The 16,753-nt window shown below is 45.5% G+C and overlaps 2 protein-coding genes across 53 annotated transcripts in view; both read right to left on the reverse strand.

Annotated features, from left to right (window-relative positions):
* The window catches only part of SEC31B (SEC31 homolog B, COPII component), a 33,507-nt gene extending 27,080 nt beyond the window's left edge, over positions 1 to 6,427 (reverse strand). For 28 of the 50 annotated variants that reach the window (XR_015155197.1, XR_015155193.1, XR_015155204.1 and 25 more), the window contains exons 1-3: positions 6,081 to 6,214; positions 3,920 to 4,006; positions 3,445 to 3,568 (exon numbers count right to left, since the gene is read on the reverse strand). Coding sequence is in view for 28 of the 50 variants with exons in the window: in XM_086377306.1 (XP_086233432.1) it covers positions 3,445 to 3,568; positions 3,920 to 3,998 (203 nt within the window). In the remaining 22 variants the exon portion in view is untranslated. Of the gene's footprint in view, positions 1 to 3,444; positions 3,569 to 3,919; positions 4,007 to 6,080; positions 6,236 to 6,312 lie in introns of those variants that run through there. The other 22 variants (XR_015155195.1, XR_015155194.1, XM_086377283.1 and 19 more) reach the window with 6 other exon arrangements.
* A 2,927-nt stretch (positions 6,428 to 9,354) lies between these two features.
* Positions 9,355 to 14,861, reverse strand: NDUFB8 (NADH:ubiquinone oxidoreductase subunit B8). 3 transcript variants are annotated; one of them, XM_086377311.1, is made up of 5 exons: positions 14,833 to 14,861; positions 14,354 to 14,480; positions 12,799 to 12,898; positions 12,048 to 12,203; positions 9,355 to 9,541 (listed from the first exon to the last, which is right to left on the reverse strand). In XM_086377311.1, the coding sequence occupies exons 1-5, from the start codon at positions 14,855 to 14,857 to the stop codon at positions 9,449 to 9,451; spliced, it is 501 nt and encodes a 166-aa protein (XP_086233437.1). In that variant the 5' UTR covers positions 14,858 to 14,861; the 3' UTR covers positions 9,355 to 9,448. The 3 variants fall into 3 exon arrangements, with proteins under 3 accessions (XP_086233437.1, XP_086233436.1, XP_086233438.1); XM_086377310.1 differs by having other exon boundaries at positions 14,742 to 14,839; XM_086377312.1 differs by lacking the exon at positions 12,799 to 12,898 and having other exon boundaries at positions 14,742 to 14,839.
* Between the last annotated feature and the right edge of the window lie 1,892 nt (positions 14,862 to 16,753).

Here is a 16,753-nt window from a genome sequence, read left to right on the forward strand (position 1 = left end):
CCTCAACCTCATGTTAGTGGGTTAGAGTGAAAATGAGTTTGTCCACATCCTGGCCAAAATAACTGAGGAAATCCAAGTTTCCTTAGAAGCTAAACAGAGCAATGAGGGCAGTGCTCCAAGCTGGAGAATGAAGACAGTGGGGTGGAGCAATGGCTGTTTGAGAGGAGAACTACTTTTCTGACTGCCTAGTATGCACTAGGCTACAATGTGCTGACTATATATCTCAAATTTACAGTAGAGAAAATAGAGTCAGAGAAGTTAAAATAAGGTGCCCAATAGGACAGAATATGGTAAAGCTGGGATTTGAACCCAACAACAAAGCCATGTTCTCTCTACTCTGTGATCCTGATGTCTCTAAAGAGAAGGCAAGTCTTAGAAACAAGAAAACTAGGAGTGGTAACAAAATGATCTCTTACCTAAAGAGGGGTCATACTGCCAGCCAAGGAGCTGAACTGACATAACTGTATTGGAAGATAGATTACTTACTTTCTCCATGTTACTAGAAGATGAGTCAGACATAGGCTACAGAAGCCACTCAGAGATCTAGAACCTCAGTATAGACAGAGGTAGAGAGCAGCAAATCACCCAGTGACCTCTGAACTCATTCAAGCATAGGCAGCCGTGTCCCTAACCCAAAAGTCAATACATAAACAATGTATTATTCTACCAGAAAGCTTTCTTTTTGAGTGGGATTCATCTAACAAACCAAACATCACTTGCATCAGCGCACATGCTAATCCATTTTGATGCTGATTGCATCCAGCGGCATTTATCCATACGCTCTCTTCACTCTATTTATAGCTTTTAGCTATCTCTTATCTACACTCAAACACTCATGGTTTTCAAAACATTCCTCTTTCAGTCAGGTATTTCTAAGTAGATAATATTTCTCTGATGCATCATGGATTGAGTATAAGGGGATCTTCAGGATTCAAATGTAGTTGAGGCCTGGGTCAGGTAAAAAGGGCTGGCAATGGAAGAGGGAAGATTTTGAAAAATGTTAAATCAATAATAAGAGAGATACAGAGAGGGGTTTTTTTGTTTGTTTGTTTGTTTTTGTTTTTAGGGAAAAAGGAAGGAAATTAAGCTAGAAAAAGGGAAGAACATAAGACCTAAATTTGGAGCCCAGTAGGTTCTTAGACTTTTGGCCACCTCATGCGAAGAGTTAACTCACTGGAAAAGACTCTGATGCTGGGAGGGATTGGGGGCAGGAGGAGAAGGGGATGACAGAGGATGAGATGGCTGGATGGCATCACTGACTCGATGGACGTGAGTCTGGGTGAACTCCGGGAGTTGGTGATGGACAGGGAGGCCTGGCGTGCTGTGATTCATGGGGTCGCAAAGAGTTGGACATGACTGAGTGACTGAACTGAGGTTCTTAGAAGTCATCTTATACAACCTCTTCTTTATACATAAGTGAGGAAACCTAAGATCACTGATGGAATTAAATTTGCTTGAAGTCATATAGTTTTAGGCAAGGCAGCAATCCAACACAACTGTGCTTTCCATTTAACCATGCAGAAGATGACACAGAAAAGAGGAAAGCATAAAGCAAAGGGTGGGTTGAGCTTTATCTACCCTGATCATTTTGGTCAATTGTTTGTGATGCTGACTTTTGAGTAAGTGGCCTAACCTAGGCTAGAATGAAAAGAAGTGAGTGCCTTAGACCCTGGAGCATCTAAGATGATTTCTTCAGAAAGGCCGCAACAGAACTGCATCAAAGGTAACCCCCTAGGTCTTCGAGAAGGAGAATCAATCTTTAGACCCAATTACAGAGGCGAAAAAAGGAAGCCTTTTCAACCTAGTTGGCTGCAAAACAGGTTGTTACCCTTGAAAAGCTCTTCAGGCACTAAGACCAACAGAAGACTGACCATAACTAACTGAAGTGGTGGATATGAATGCTCAGGTTGGTAATCCAGAAGTTTCTAATATCACTCATTTATTCCACAGATATATTTTCAACTACCTAATGCCAGGCACTATTCTAAGATGTTAGAGATAAATAAATAGCGATAAATAAATAAATAAACAGCGATAAATAAAACAGACAAAAGTCTCTGCCTATGTGGTTCTCAGAATTCAGTTTCAAGGTTTCTTAAGCAATTAGCTCTTTCTTAAGAACTCTTGGCCTTAAGGAGCCACTACTGTGCTGAAGCTGCTACTTGCCTGGTTTAAGAAAAGAGCCCTTGCCCACTGCCCCTTTTCTTATCTTCAGGAGTATAAACATGATTAAATTAGCTCTCCTCTTTCAGCAGCCCTTTCTGAAATGCCTACTTACAGGTTAAGAATATCTCATCATTACTGGCAAAATTGCCAAGGTCTCTCTTCAAAAGGTACAGGTACTGGAAATAGAAAGAAATGTAAAAAACTGCAAAATAAGAGATACTGTAATAAAGTGATAAAGGAGTTTTAAATAATAAAGGAGTGATAAAGTGATATACGAGCTCAAGAAAGTAAGAAGAATAACTTATTTTCATTATTAAGTCAAGCCATGAAAAGAAAGAGGAGGGTACTTCTATGTATCTTAATCACTCAGACGAACTAAAAAAGGCGTAAGATGAAAAGTTACATAACAGACCAGCAATCTTTTAAGGGGGATGGCAAGAAAATCCTCTGGGATATAAGAAAAGGATTTATATTTTTATATTAAAAAATAATACAGTAATACATGTATATTATTTATATTGAAAATATACTTGAGTGCAATGAATATTCACATTTCTCCTGATGGTGCAAAAATCCGGGGATCACTGATTCAGACTATAAGCCTCATCTTTACAAAATTAATAAAAGAACAGTTGAATAATAGAAAGCAGGTCTTGGAGTCAGCTAGGGCCAGACTTAAATTCTAGCTTCCCGGGGTTTTGGTTCCCTCCTATGTAAAATGGGAATAATGGTATTTATTGGCTAGACTCATTTTAAGAAATGAATACAATATACAGAGCCCCAGCATAGTGCCTGGCATGTGTACATAGGCTCAGTGAATGCTCATACCCAGCCCTGTAAGTCTGCCAGAGCCATGAGATCCATGAGTGCCCAATCAGTGCCTGACAGCAATGAGGAGAGGATCATTCATTTGCCTCTCATTGGCAGAAAAGGGAGATACTGTGCAAGGCTGTTATTTTCACAAGAGCCAAGGGAGGAAGAAGCCAACATCTCTGGGTTCCAGAGAGAGATCAGGTACTCATGGGTCCAGGCTTGTGTGAGGCGTCTCTATCACATCATTCTGCCTGATGCTGCTGCTCCCCACAAAGGTGTGAGTGGGAGTTTTCAAATTCTTCTTGCAAAATAAACCCAGAATTAACTTCTCTCCAACTTAAAGATCATTCTCCCCTCACTTGTCCCCTCATGAGCCCTGAGAAACACACACCACTCCTGAGATTCCCCATCAAGGTTTGTATTAGGATCTGTCCTGCATACCCATCAACAGTTCAGACATAGTACCTGCTGGAGGCAGAAAGGACTCCCTTGCGTTTCAAGTCCAGAGAGGGGTCCCTGAAATCAACCTCAAAGATTTCCAATGTGCCATTTGTACTAAAGGAGGCATCTAGCTGCTGGGCAGATGTTCCTAGGCACAAGAAAAGTCAGGAAGAGGCAGCATGTGAGCAACAATATATGCATGGATTTGGGGTATAAATGGTTAGGTAGTAGAGAAAAGGAGGAATGGGGGAAAACTGGATATACCCTTTTTCAAGTGGTACCTCCAAAAAAGAGCAAGAAAGCATGAGGTGCTTAGCCTTGAGCCATAATTGAAGATTGTCCCCAGGGACTAAAACTCCTAATATCCCCTTGCTTATGCTGCTAGACAACCCCACCTTTCCATGACTCTGAAACTTTCTCTGAAGCACAATCAAGAGCACTGGATGCTAAGTTTCCCTTTAACCTATCCAGCGGATCCTCATCCACAGTACCACCATACCTGTGGCCAGATACACAGGGTACTGGCTGGCTGGGCTCCACACTTGGACAGCTTGTCGCTCAAGCTCCTTCAGCTTCATGGTCTGTCCTGTAGGTGGCAGAAAAGTGACATGATCCTCAGCCTACTGAAAACAACAGTAGAAACCACAAGCTTTTGGGCCAGATAAAGGGAACACCTGTGGACACGAGCACCTGTTTTCCTCGCTCCACCACAGGATGGAGTATTTGGAGGCAATACAGGGTGACAAATACATGATCGACTGCAGATCTGTAATGACAATTCATTTACCCAGTTGGACAGGGAAACCTGGTGTGCTGCAGTCCATGGGGTCGCAGACAGTCAAACACAACTGAGCACTGAACTGAACTTACCCAGTTACTGAAATCTAAGGCTTTAAATCCTAAAAGATACTGAACCACACTGGTTGCCACAGGCCCAATGGTGATGATAACCATCAAACCAGAAAATCTCAGCCACTCTATCCATTCCCTTGGTTTTAAACATTATCCATATGCTGATGACTGCCAAATTTCTATCAGCAACACAAATCTCTCCTCTGAGTTACAAGTTCTTATATACAACTGCTAATCAAATATTTCCACTTGGGTATAGTAAAGATACCTAAAAGTTAGTCTGTCTAAAATGGAATTCTCCATTCTACCATCTCACCCCTTCATCTGTTGTTCCTTCGGGCTTCATTTCAGCAAACAGCCAACTGCTCAACCCCAAACCCTGCAAATCACCCTAGATCCCTCCTTCTCCTTTCCCTTCTAATCTATCATTAAGTCTTCCAGATTTTACCTCCAAAATATATCTTAATCTATTTTTCTCCGTCTTCACCACCACCACGCTATTTGAAGACCCTATCATCTATCACCTAGATTACTGGTCATCTCCCTGCTGCTCATCTCCATCACCCAATTCTTTCTTTGCATAGAGCAACAGTAAACTTTTAAAATAAAAAATAGGATTTTGACATTCCATGCTTAAAGTTTTTCAGTGGCTTCTATCACACTCAATAAAACACAAACCCCCTTGAGCCCTGCTCAAAACTACCACTTCACTTCAACAATGAACTTGATGGAGTAAACTTGGGACCCGCTGTGACCTGCTTGAGCAAGCCCACAGCCAGGTTAGTCTTGACCAACAAAAACAAAAGTTTTATTACTTAATCTCAAATGTACTGTCCAGCTTGAAGAAAGCTTAGGGCTGCCAACTCAACCAAGACTTCCCGGGCACCTCTAAACACTTGAGGCTACAACAGGACTCCTCTGACGAGATTGCACATCATACTATACGGTCACCAGTGCCACCTGCTGGTCAAGATCATTTTCACGTTTCTGGAGAAAGGTCTCTGAAGTGGGAGCTACAATTAGCTCAGTGCTCTTAACGTGCACCTCCCATTTAATTCTAATAATGGTTCCAGGGTCAGTAGTTACTATCCCCATTTTACAGGGAAGAAAACTGGCTAGGCCAAGCTGTGAACCCCAACCAGCCTTCAGAGCCCGTTGCTTTTAACCATTACACCAGTCTAAAGTAAACTCCATAGTGCTTAAATACCAGCCTACAAATTGAGAAGATAGGCTTGTCATCTACTTTGTTCAGAGACAACTGTTGGCAAAAATGGTCCCCGCTGCGGTCAGAATGGCGGGGCCTAGGAGCGTCAAAGGTGGGGAGAGCTATGATCATGCAACCAAGAGCTGGACACACTGGTGCAGTGAAGGGGGAAAGCCAGCCTCCTTAGCTGTCCACTCGCTCTGGAGGACGGTCGGCCTTCCCCGCGGTTCACCGGCGTCAGCACCGACGGGCGTTTTCGCCCGGGCGGGACGCACGGACCCGCGGCCGACTCTGGGCCCCGGACAGGTCAGGGCCCAGGGCTGCTGAGGGAGGCGCGAGGGCAGCGCTGGAGAGAGATCGTCGTCGGGCTGCGGGGCCCGGGCGCCGCAGGGAGAGTGAGCCGGCTGCAGTCCGACAGCAGGGCGGGCATCGTGGGGTCCCCTGAGAGGCACACCGGCCGTAGCCCCCGGGCGGGAGCCTGGCGGGCCGGGGTCTCCGCCGAGGATGAGCGCCTCCTGGCACTCCTGCTAGAGAAGAACCGCGCTCTGGGTCCCCGGCGCGCCTTCTGCTCTCAGGAACCCCGGGACAGGCGGGGAAAACCAACCTGCGCGGAGAGCCCAGCTCAAGGGTCTGGGGCCGCAGAGCTGGAATCGGGAGCCGGTTCCCTCAGGGCTTTGGAGCTCCGCGGGCGCTGTGGACGGCGGCTGCAGAGGGCCAAAAGTAGTGCAGGCCGCCCGCACCGCCACAGGCGCCCCCAGATGCCAGGCCCGGGACCCGGACAACCCACGGAGAACGTTCCCTCATAGAAATGTAGCTTTTAGTGGGGCTTCCCTCACCTGTCCTGTGATTATGCAGTGGGTCAGATCCCGCGACTATTAAAGTTCTGGTGTATTTTCCCTCAAAGGGAAAATACTAATTAAGCGGAAAAGACCTGGTCCTAGCTCCAGGAGCGCTCTGTGGAATCCACTTAGCTGAAAAGGTGAAAAGCAATCTAGGCCAGGTGGGGCTAGCGATAACCCGCCTACCAATGCAGAAGACGTAAGAGACGCGGCTTCCTTCTCTAGGTTGGGAAGATTCCCTGGAGAAGGGCATGGCAACCCACTCCAGTATCCTTGCCTGGAGAAGCCTGTGGACAGAATCACCCAGCGGGCTACAGTCCATAGGGTCACAAGGAATCGGACACAATTGAAACGACTTAGCCCACACAGGCCTTAATAGCAGAGTGACTTTGTGCGGCGAACCAAAAACTGGTGCTCCCAAATGTTGAACTAATTAAGAGCTGTAGATGGTTGGAGAGCGAGGGACCGTAGACCAGGGGCTGCTGCTGCTGCTGCTAAGTCGCTTCAGTCGTGTCCGACTCTGTGCGACCCCATAGACAGCAGCCCACCAGGCTCCGCCGTCCCTGGGATTCTCTAGGCAAGAACACTGGAGTGGGTTGCCATTTCCTTTTCCAATGCATGAAAGTGAAAAGTGAAAGTGAAGTCGCTCAGTCGTGTCCGACTCTTCGCGACCCCATGAACTTCAGCCTACCAGGTTCCTCCGTTCATGGGATTTTCCAGGCAAGAGTACTAGAGTGGGTTGCCATTGCCTTCTCCGAGACCAGGGGCTACCCGGAAGGTATCAGAGACGAGACAGGTGTTGCACGTTGAAGTTTCAAGAAGATAGGTGATGTCCCAACAAAGAGAAAGGGGCCCAACAGACTGATAGGCGCCCTGGCATTTCCCATACTGTGAATGAAAGCGGCTACAGTTGGGGAACTGGGCTGACTACAGATTGTGGAATACTAATTCCACTCTGCAGGTAATTGGGAGTTACTGAAAATTATAGGTAGATATGGTGGCTCAGGGGTAAAGAAGCTGCCTGTTAATGCAGGAGACTCTGGTTTAATCCTGAGTTGGGAAGATCCCCTGGAGAAGCAAAAGGCAACCCACTCCAGTATTTTCTTGCCTGGAAAATACCATGGATAGAGGAGCCTGGCAGACTGTAGCCCATGGGGTTGCAAGAGTCGGAACCAACTTAGTGACTGAACAACGTGCAGTAAGATTATATCACTAGCAATCTGGATCCCCTTGCAGAGAGAACAGAGCTGGAGGCAGGGAATCAAATTAGGAGACTAACAGAACAATTCAGGTACCAGGTGATGAACTCTTGGATTGACGGATTGTAACAGATTGTAATAGCTGAACAGGCTCTTGTGACTGATAGGTAAACAGTTGGCAGGGATATCTATGATCATATATATCGATTGAGGGAATTATGGCATTTCCAAGTAAAATATTCTGTAGGCAGCTGAAGATTTTGGACCTAAGTTATTTTGATTCAGAACTTTAATGCATGAATTCTACTGTAGTCCAGTCTGATATACCTCCAAAGATGGTGAGCTGATTATGACTGGGCCCTGTCTTTGTGACACAGCTCTAGATTTTCTTTTCACATGGATATGGGAGTTTTGAACTCAGAACAGAAAAGAATGTAGGGTACTGGTGAAGAAACAGGATTGAAAACTGAACCTCAGGCAACACCTTAAAGGAGGGAATGAGGCCAAGGTGTGTGTTCTGAAAGAAATCTGAACCAAAGGCATAAGGTTAGTTTCAAGTAGGACATGATTTAAAAAAGAACAAAAAACACACTCTTCCTGCAACTGGGACATCTTAGAAATTCTTTTCACCTTGTTTTATAAATGCTAGTTTTCTTTTCTAGGTAACTCACCGAAGGCAATTATTTTCTTGTTCAACTTTATATCCCCAAGGCCTATCAGGGTCATATATATTAGGCAGACAGACGTTTGTTAAATGATTATCAAATGCTTTAAAGGACAGAGAATGAAGACATAAAAAGCAGTGGAGACCTTCAGAGAGGCATTTCAAAAAAGAAGAAAAAAAAAAAGAGGCATTTCAGCAGACCTACTCCCTGATCTCATAAACGTCTTTCACTGTCTTCACACCTCCAAAGGACCACTTATCTAATGTGAATGCACTTGCTTCCATAGATCATGCTGAATGTACACTTTTTTATGGGACAGGTTTTTAGGCAGTATCACTGTAATTTAAGAAAATGTCCCTAAAGGGAAGAACAGAACATAAATTGGTTCTCTTTAACAGATGCATTGAGATAGACCCTTAAAAACATGGTTTTTCTCTTTCTAAGGCTATTATAGGAGCTTGGATGAATCATTAAGGTAATGAAAGCCATGCATAGGTTCAGTAATAACTCAGTGACTATCCTCTAATTCATAAATATAGGTAATGTCAACTTATAACAGTCTAGGATTCAGAAGCTGCTTTGGAATACATATTCTTTTTTTAAATGAAGTATAGTTATTTACAATGGTGTGTTTTTAATAAATACATATTCTTATGAGATACATACAAAATTAGAGGCAATCACAGCCCTAGGCCTGTCCCAGAACACCTATTTATCCTATAGTATTTTGAAACACGTAAAAGTACACTTTTTTTAAGCTAACTACTATTATTAAAAGTTTTTTTATGGGAAATAAATCTGTTCCAATTTGAAAAGTCAGAAAACCCTGTAAATGGGGAGCTACCCGTAACTACCTGCTGCACAACTGGAACCCTCAACTACCTTTCCCAGCGAAATTAACAAATCAACATCCTCTTATGCTTCAGTTCAGTTTAGTCACTCTGTCATGTCTGACTCTTTGCAACCCCATGGACTGCAGCATGCCAGGCCTCCCTGTCCATCACCGACTCCCGGAGTCTACCTAAACTCGTGTCCATTGAGTCAGTGATGCCATCTAACCATCTCATCTTCTGTTGTCCCCTTCTCCTCCTGCCCTCAATCTTTCCCAGCATCAGGGTCTTTTCAAATGAGTTATGCTTAAGCAGTAGCTATTCCCAGAGGAAATGAGGCACAGATACCACAGCACTAAGTTTTATTAGGGATTTCATTAAAGTTAAATTTCTAGGATTGAAGGAGTCAGTTAGGGAACACAAAGCTCATGAAGCCTCCTCAGATCTCATAGTGAACCACTGGCTCAGGTTCTTTGTTGGGATCGCCGCCTCGTTCCAGGTACAGATTATTGTAAGGATACTGCTTTGGCCCCTAAGGAGAAAACACAGGTCAGCAAGAACAACATGTATCCAGCCAACACCTGGCTACAGCCTACCCTGAGCGAAGAATCACACACAGTAAACAGGTACACAGTAGCTTCTGGTGAGACCCAGCTGGGCCAGAACAGCAGGGACAGCACTCTTTTTCCCAGCTCAGCCCAAGGCAGTGAGAAAGCCTAGACTGTAAGAGAAGTGGTGCCGAGAGAGAGAGAGAGAGAGAGAGAGAGAGAGGGAGAGAGGGGGAGAGAGGAGGAGAGAGGGGGAGAGAGGGGGAGAGGGAGAGAGAGGGGGGGAGGGAGAGAGAGGGAGAGAGGGAGAGAGGGAGAGAGGGAGAGAGGGAGAGAGGGAGAGAGGGAGAGAGGGAGTGTGTGTGTGTGTGTGTAAGAGAAGGGGTGCCTACAGAGAGAGAGTGTGTATAAGTGAAAGGGTGCCTACAGAGGTAGGGGGAGAGAGAGAGAGTGTGTGTGTGTGTGTAAGAGAAGTGGTGCCTACAGTATATGTGTGTGTGAGAGAGAGAGAAAGAGGAGGGAGAGGGAGGGAGAGAGAGAAAGGGAGAGCATGAGGGAAGCTTTCTAAATGAGATGATGCATCCATCCATCCCACTCTCTCGGGGTCGAGACAGACTCAATCTCCTTTAAGTCACTCAGCCTCTAATGGCTCCACCACTAAAGTGGCCTAGCAAATGAGGCGTGCAGGAGCAGCAGTGGGGTGAGCACAGAGGAAACGTGGCTTGGACGTGCTTTAGGGGCTGCTGGCTTTACCAACAAACAGCTGTCAGAGAACAGCTCAAGGGGAGGAGAAAAGGGTGATGTGCTTACAGAATTGAAAAATGGAAGAGCCACACTGCATTTCTTGCTCTCCTGAAGTGAAGTTAGTGCTCACACCAGCCCTATGTGCACTCTGCAGCCTGGGGCCCCTGGGGCTCGGTAGGAAGGCTTGTGTCCATGCACAGACATGCGCGCTACCGTTAGGACATTGCCTATCTCAGCAGAGGCAGCACTGTGCAGCCAACTGGAGACACAGCAGCCTCCCGCTTTTAGTACCTTTCTCACAGTCCACCCTGTAGACTATTCCCAGGTTAATCTTTTAAAAACCTAGGCATCATTACAGCATTCTTCTGTTCAAAATCCCAACATGGCTCCCTGCTTCCTAGAGGCAGGCCAAGTCATCAATGTATTCCCAACCCTTAGCACCTTCTGTACCTGGTACATGACAGGAGCTTCATAAACATTTATTCAACTAATGCATTACTATACCATCAAGTCCACATCCCTCAGCCACGCAATAAAAGGTGCCCAACCAAACTGATCAAATGCACTTCACAATATTTCTAACACAGCAGTTTCCACACCTGATTTCCCAGCACATCAAAATTACCTGGGAACTTGTTAAATATTGATTGTAGAACCCCACTGTAGAGTTACTGAATTAGGCTCTCCAAGAGCTAAGGAATCTGACTTTTTAGCAGTTCCCCAGGTGCAGCTGGTTGTCTGAGAGCTATTTATAAACCTATTCCACTCCAGCTAACTCATTGTCCTCTTCCTCCATTCTGTTTTCTTCCCCCAAATGTTCTCTTCAACTTCTCTCCATCATCTAAACATATATGTTTTAGCATCTAGCATAATCCTCCCTAACAGCACAAGCACATATATTCACTACACACATATATACACAAAACCTGTGCCAAATTCCTATGTATGTTCCAATGTTGCTCACGTCACATATCTAAATTTTCTTATCCAAATTAAATGTCCTCAAAGCTAGACAGTATATTTTCATTCTTCTTTTAGTTTATTTAAGTATAGTTGATTTACAATGTTTGTTAATTTCTGCTGTACAGCAAAGTGATTCAGTTATGTGTTAACTGAATCAATCAGTTAACTTTTTCATATTCTTTTCCATTATGCTTTATCACAGGATATTGAATATAGTTCCCTGTGCTTTATAATAGGACCTTGTTGTTTATCCATTCTATTTATACTAGTTTGCATCTGCTAATCCCAAATTCTCAATCCATCCCTTCCCCACCCCCTTCCTGGCAACAAGTCTGTTCTATACAGACAGTATATTTGCTGTGTCCTTCATGTTCTTTAAATTAACTGTCCATGCTTGTAGTAAACATTTAATTGCTTCCTATAGAAAATGCCCTTCACACCAATAAAGGATAAGCTTTCAACTTGAGATTCCTGGACTCTACCTTAAAAGATCACTTGCTGAAATACGGTGGTAAGTACAGTTCTCCAAATGGCAACTCTAAAGACTAGCTGGCTTCTTCATTCTCATTCCTCATCTAGTCCTACATAGTTTCTTCTCACTCAGACTGACCCAAGATACAGGCAAAAGCTGTGCTCTGGTACTTATTCCAGGCCAGTAGCTAATAGCTAAGGCCCTCTATAGGCCTCACCAGGAAGCCAAGCTTGGTATCGGGTAGATCTCTACTCCAGAGACTGCATTCCCTCAGGAAAGTGTGCCTGAGGGAGCACTCATCAGATACTCACCACAGGCTGGTAGGCGGGGTAAGTTTCCCCTACCCAAAACATGAACAGCATGAAGGCGACGAAGCCGAAGAGGTGCTTACACATGAGGTTCCAATTAACAGGAGTCGGGGACGTGTCCACACGGTTCCTGATATACATGTCCAGGTCCCAGTGCATCTGAGACAGAAAGGCAGATCACCGTCACATACTGCTCTCCCTGCAAAAGGCAGGCAGTCCAGAGTGATTAGAGCCTCAAACAAGACTTGAAAGGCATTCTCTTGCCCTGGGCAATATTCTGAGAGCCACATCTGAGATACTCTGGCCCACAGGACTGGATGCTGGCTTATGTCTGGGTTTGGTTGATCAGACACAGTCCCAATCATGAACATTCACAACTCAAGAGCTTCAATTATTCTCTGAAGTCCTTTACACACACACACACAGGGAACCTCAGATCTCAGAGCACTTGACCCTGCTTCCTTGGGCAGAAAAACCTTAGTGTTGTTGATGTTTAGTCGCTAAGTCATGTCCGACTCTTTGTGACCCATGGGCTGTCCATGGGGTTCTCCCAGCAAGAATGCTGGAGTGGGATGCCGTGTCCTTCTTCAGGGGATTTTCCTGGATCAGGGATCAAACCTATGTCTCCTGCAGTGGCAAGCAGATTCTTCACCACTGAGCCACAGGAAAGCCCACCTGGGCAGAAAAGTGCCATCTGATCTACAGAAGACATACGGAAAAGGAAGAAAGGGCAAATGGGACATGGTTCTCTCACCGGTTCACCCCAGTTCAACCGCAGGTCTGGGTGGTCCCAGTCATACCATGGATCCCTCTCCTGCTGTGAGCGGTCAGGCAGTTTCGGATAGTCACCATACCTGAGAGACAGCAAGAACTTCTGGACACGGCTTTGAGAGCCTCCGACAATGCACAGCCTTCTCATCTCTGAGATGAGAAACCAAGTGACAAGATAATGGCCTCCCCCTAAGGACAGAGGAACTAACCTTCCAATCAAGATCTCAGTGTTTTCCTGTGGTGCACATATTGAGAAATGTTGGGTTAAAGGGCTGCTGGTAAATATCCCAAATATCCCCCCAGAAAGACTGTGGCAATTTACATTCCTACAAATGGTACAAAAGAGATTAATTTTCCTGAATGCTTTCCAGTATCAAAATTATTGTTAATAAAATATTTGCTATTTTGTTTTATTAAATCTCAATTTTTACTAAGCACAGCACTAACTGCAGAAGTCCAAATTGTTATTAAAAATTCATGTCAAACTCCGAAACATTATTTAACATATGTAAGCTTTTCTTATCTTCTCTCAACAAAAAGAAAAAAAGTCACACCATGTTATAATGTTAGCAATGGAAGGGAATTTGACAATCAATCACTCTGTTTTCCTCAGTAGACAGAAAAAGAAACTGAAGTTTAGAGTCTGAACCTAAGGTTGCCCAGTTAACTGGAATAAAAACAAAAAGGTACAGATGAGAGAAGCACTCTTCCTAGCAACTGTGTTTCTCAGCCACAAAATTGACACACATCTCGAAGCCTCAAACACCGTATGGGTGTGATAGGCTGGATTTTTCACCAACAAGTCCAGGTTCAACTTATACAGACTGCTACGGAGGCTGCTCTTGTCCACAACACAATAAAAGTCATAGGAAATGATGACAACTAGACATGTGTCACAGAAAGTGATTGGAAAACAACAAGACGAATAGGAGCTGCTGAAATCACCGCTGAAAGAGTGATGCTAGGGAGAAAATGAGGATGACAGTAATCAATTCAGGTAATTAACCACAGAGATGGTGTGGGGGAAAATCATCAACTGGAGCAAGAGTTAGCCATTTAACCTTTTAAAGTTGCTAAGATTTTCAAAACGCTAACAGCAACGATTAAAAAAGAGAAATATACACATATTAAGACACAGTACTCTATCTACAAATAAGGTTCTCATGACAGCAGTCCAGCTCCAGCCTGGTCACGTGCCTGGATGACACCACCTGAGCCCAGCAGATGCTCAATCTAAATGAAACCTTGCGCTCTGGATGGACCAAGGAAGGTTCCCGCTATTCAGGGGTCCTCAGGGGAGCTATTAAAAACCTCAGCTTCCTCATCTGAGAAAACAGCCTGAGCCAAGGAGAAAATTAAAGTCCTCTCGTCTGCAGCTGCTCACCCTTCCCCTCCCACCTCTCTCCACCGAGAAAAGCACCCACACCACTGACTCTGAGGGGTCACGAAAAGGTTCGGGGAAAAGGCTCAGAGTAGAGCCACCCACCCAGTCCGAACTTCTCCCATTACTACCCGGGTGCGAGCAGACCCTATCTCACCCCGTGCCATCATCTGGGTACGGCTCGTAGTCTTCCACCCGCATATTATACTTCTTGGCGGCGGCAGCCCGTTCTTCTGGGGTCTTGGGATAGGGTCCCGGGAGCATGTCCTTGGTAATGTGGGAGGCTGGAGGGCAGACGAGGGCAGGTCAGAAGCGACCTCATTTTTCCTGCCACTCTAAAGGCTTCAGGCTTCAAGGTCAGAGCCCGAGGCTTCGAGGGACCAGCAGACCTTCCTTCTGTTTTTGTGGATATCCCAACTCCACCTCCGCCCTTCCCCGGACTCGGCGGCCGTGGTACCCCACCAAATCCACCCTGCGCCCAACACAATAAACCTCAGGCACTCCCCCCTGCCACCCACACTGAGGCCTCGACCGTTCTAGCGGACCTGTCCGTGCACCCAGCGGCACCACGTTTCGGGCTGCCTTTTGCAGCCATCGGACTCCCAGGACCCCCGCCCTGGCCGCCGCCATCTTCACCTTCTTTCAGTTTCACCCCGCACATGCGCAAAGACCTTGTCACGGCGGCTGAGCCGGGCCAAACGCGGTTAGGGAGAAAAGTGTTAAAGGTTCACTAAGGGCGGGGCTTAAACGGTGCTGGGAAGCCAGACGGAAGGTCCGCGGATCTGTAGAGGCTGAGAGGCAGGGAGGAAAGGACAGAAAAACAAGCGGGTCACTGCTTTGACATTTCTGATTGTTGAGTCCCATTTCTCCCTCTGCTGACTCAGATGCATCCCGGAATAGCGGGCACTCGGAATCTGAGTATCTTGGGTGGACAGCTGACTCGCCTCCCCCAGGACCTGTATAAATAAAATGAGCCTGTTTAATTTCTTTTTTAGGGCTTCCCTTATAGCTCAGTCAGTAAAGAATCTGCCTGCAATAAAGGAGACTCAGGTTCGATTCCTGGGTCCGGAAGATCCGCTGGAGAAGGAAATGGCCACCCACTCCAGCGTTACTGCCCGGAGAATCCCATGGACAGAGGAGCCTGGCAGGCTACAGTCCATGGGGTCACAAGAGTCGGACACGACTTAGCGACTAAAGAGAGAGAATCTCTTCTCTGACTGCTTGCCTTGTTCCTCTCCTTCAGTGGCACTTCCTCTTTACATATTCAAACGTGATCATTCTTCAAATTTAGTGCTTGGTTTTGTTTGTTCATGTTTTGTTTTCCACATTAATTTTTCCTTCAGTTAGAGTAATTTTTTTCTTCACTTAGAGGCACGATGCAACACATAAATTGGCCACAAACCGGTTGTTTTGTTTCAGCCGCGCGGCTGGGGGAATCCCAATTTCTCGACTGGGGACTGAATCCGCACCCTTGGCCTTGAAAATCGATAAGTCCCAACCACTGGACCACCAGGGAATTACCCCCCGCCCCATAAACGGTTCTTCAGTTTCAGTCCCGTGTTTACATCCGAATGTCTCAGTTACCTCAACCCAACAAATATAAAATCAGTCCTATTATTTGAACCCGCCTCAGATTTACTACGGAGAAGGCGATGGCACCCCACTCCAGTACTCTTGCCTGGAAAATCCCATGGACGGAGGAGCATGGTAGGCTGCAGTTCATAGGGTCGCGAAGAGTCGGACACGACTGATCGACTTCCCTTTCACTTTTCGCTTTCATGCATCGGAGAAGGAAATGGCAACCCACTCCAGTGTTCTTGCCTGGAGAATCCCAGGGACAGGGGAGCCTGGTGGGCTGCCGTCTATGGGGTCACACAGAGTCGGACACGACTGAAGCGACTTAGCAGCAGCAGCAGCAGCCCAACAAAAGAATGGGAGGGGCATTATTGTTCGAATATGAATGTTTTTATTTACACAAGTATGATTTGCATAATTTACAGTATATACATGCACATATTTCCAGGAACTTTTAGGGTGATTACTGTTTTGGAGTAGAATCCATTATTATAGACATTCGCAAATATATATCAGAGCAATAAAAATTGATACATACTCTTCAGTATATGAAATTTGGGGGAGAATTATAGCAACTTGCCTTCTTGCAAATGAGCAACTAATTGATGTTCAGAATGGTGGGATGACATCTGCACTCGATCAACAGCAAACCCTGATCTAATTCAGTCGAGAAACAGAGTTGGACTAAGAAAAAAATGCCTTTTAAGTAGGTGAGATAGCAGAGAAATCAAATGGTGCCGAGCAAAAAAAAAAAAGAAAAGAAAAAGAGAAAACGCCTTTGATTTCGGAATTCAAGTTGCCATATATTTTTTTGCAGAGGACTTCAGATGAAACTTTGCTCAACATCTATGTATTGGACAACTGCTTTTCCTTCTGACTTCCTTAGGTGGGTCAATTTTGTGTCTCTCCCCATCTGTTAGGGTAAAATTTAATGCCTCACCAGAGGATGAGATGGTTGGATGGCATCACCGACTCGATGGAC

This window comes from Bos grunniens, chromosome 26, assembly GCF_055505025.1.
Source record: "Bos grunniens cultivar Pamir isolate PY7600 chromosome 26, Bosgru_T2T1.0, whole genome shotgun sequence".
Classification (NCBI taxonomy): Eukaryota; Metazoa; Chordata; class Mammalia; order Artiodactyla; family Bovidae; genus Bos; species Bos grunniens.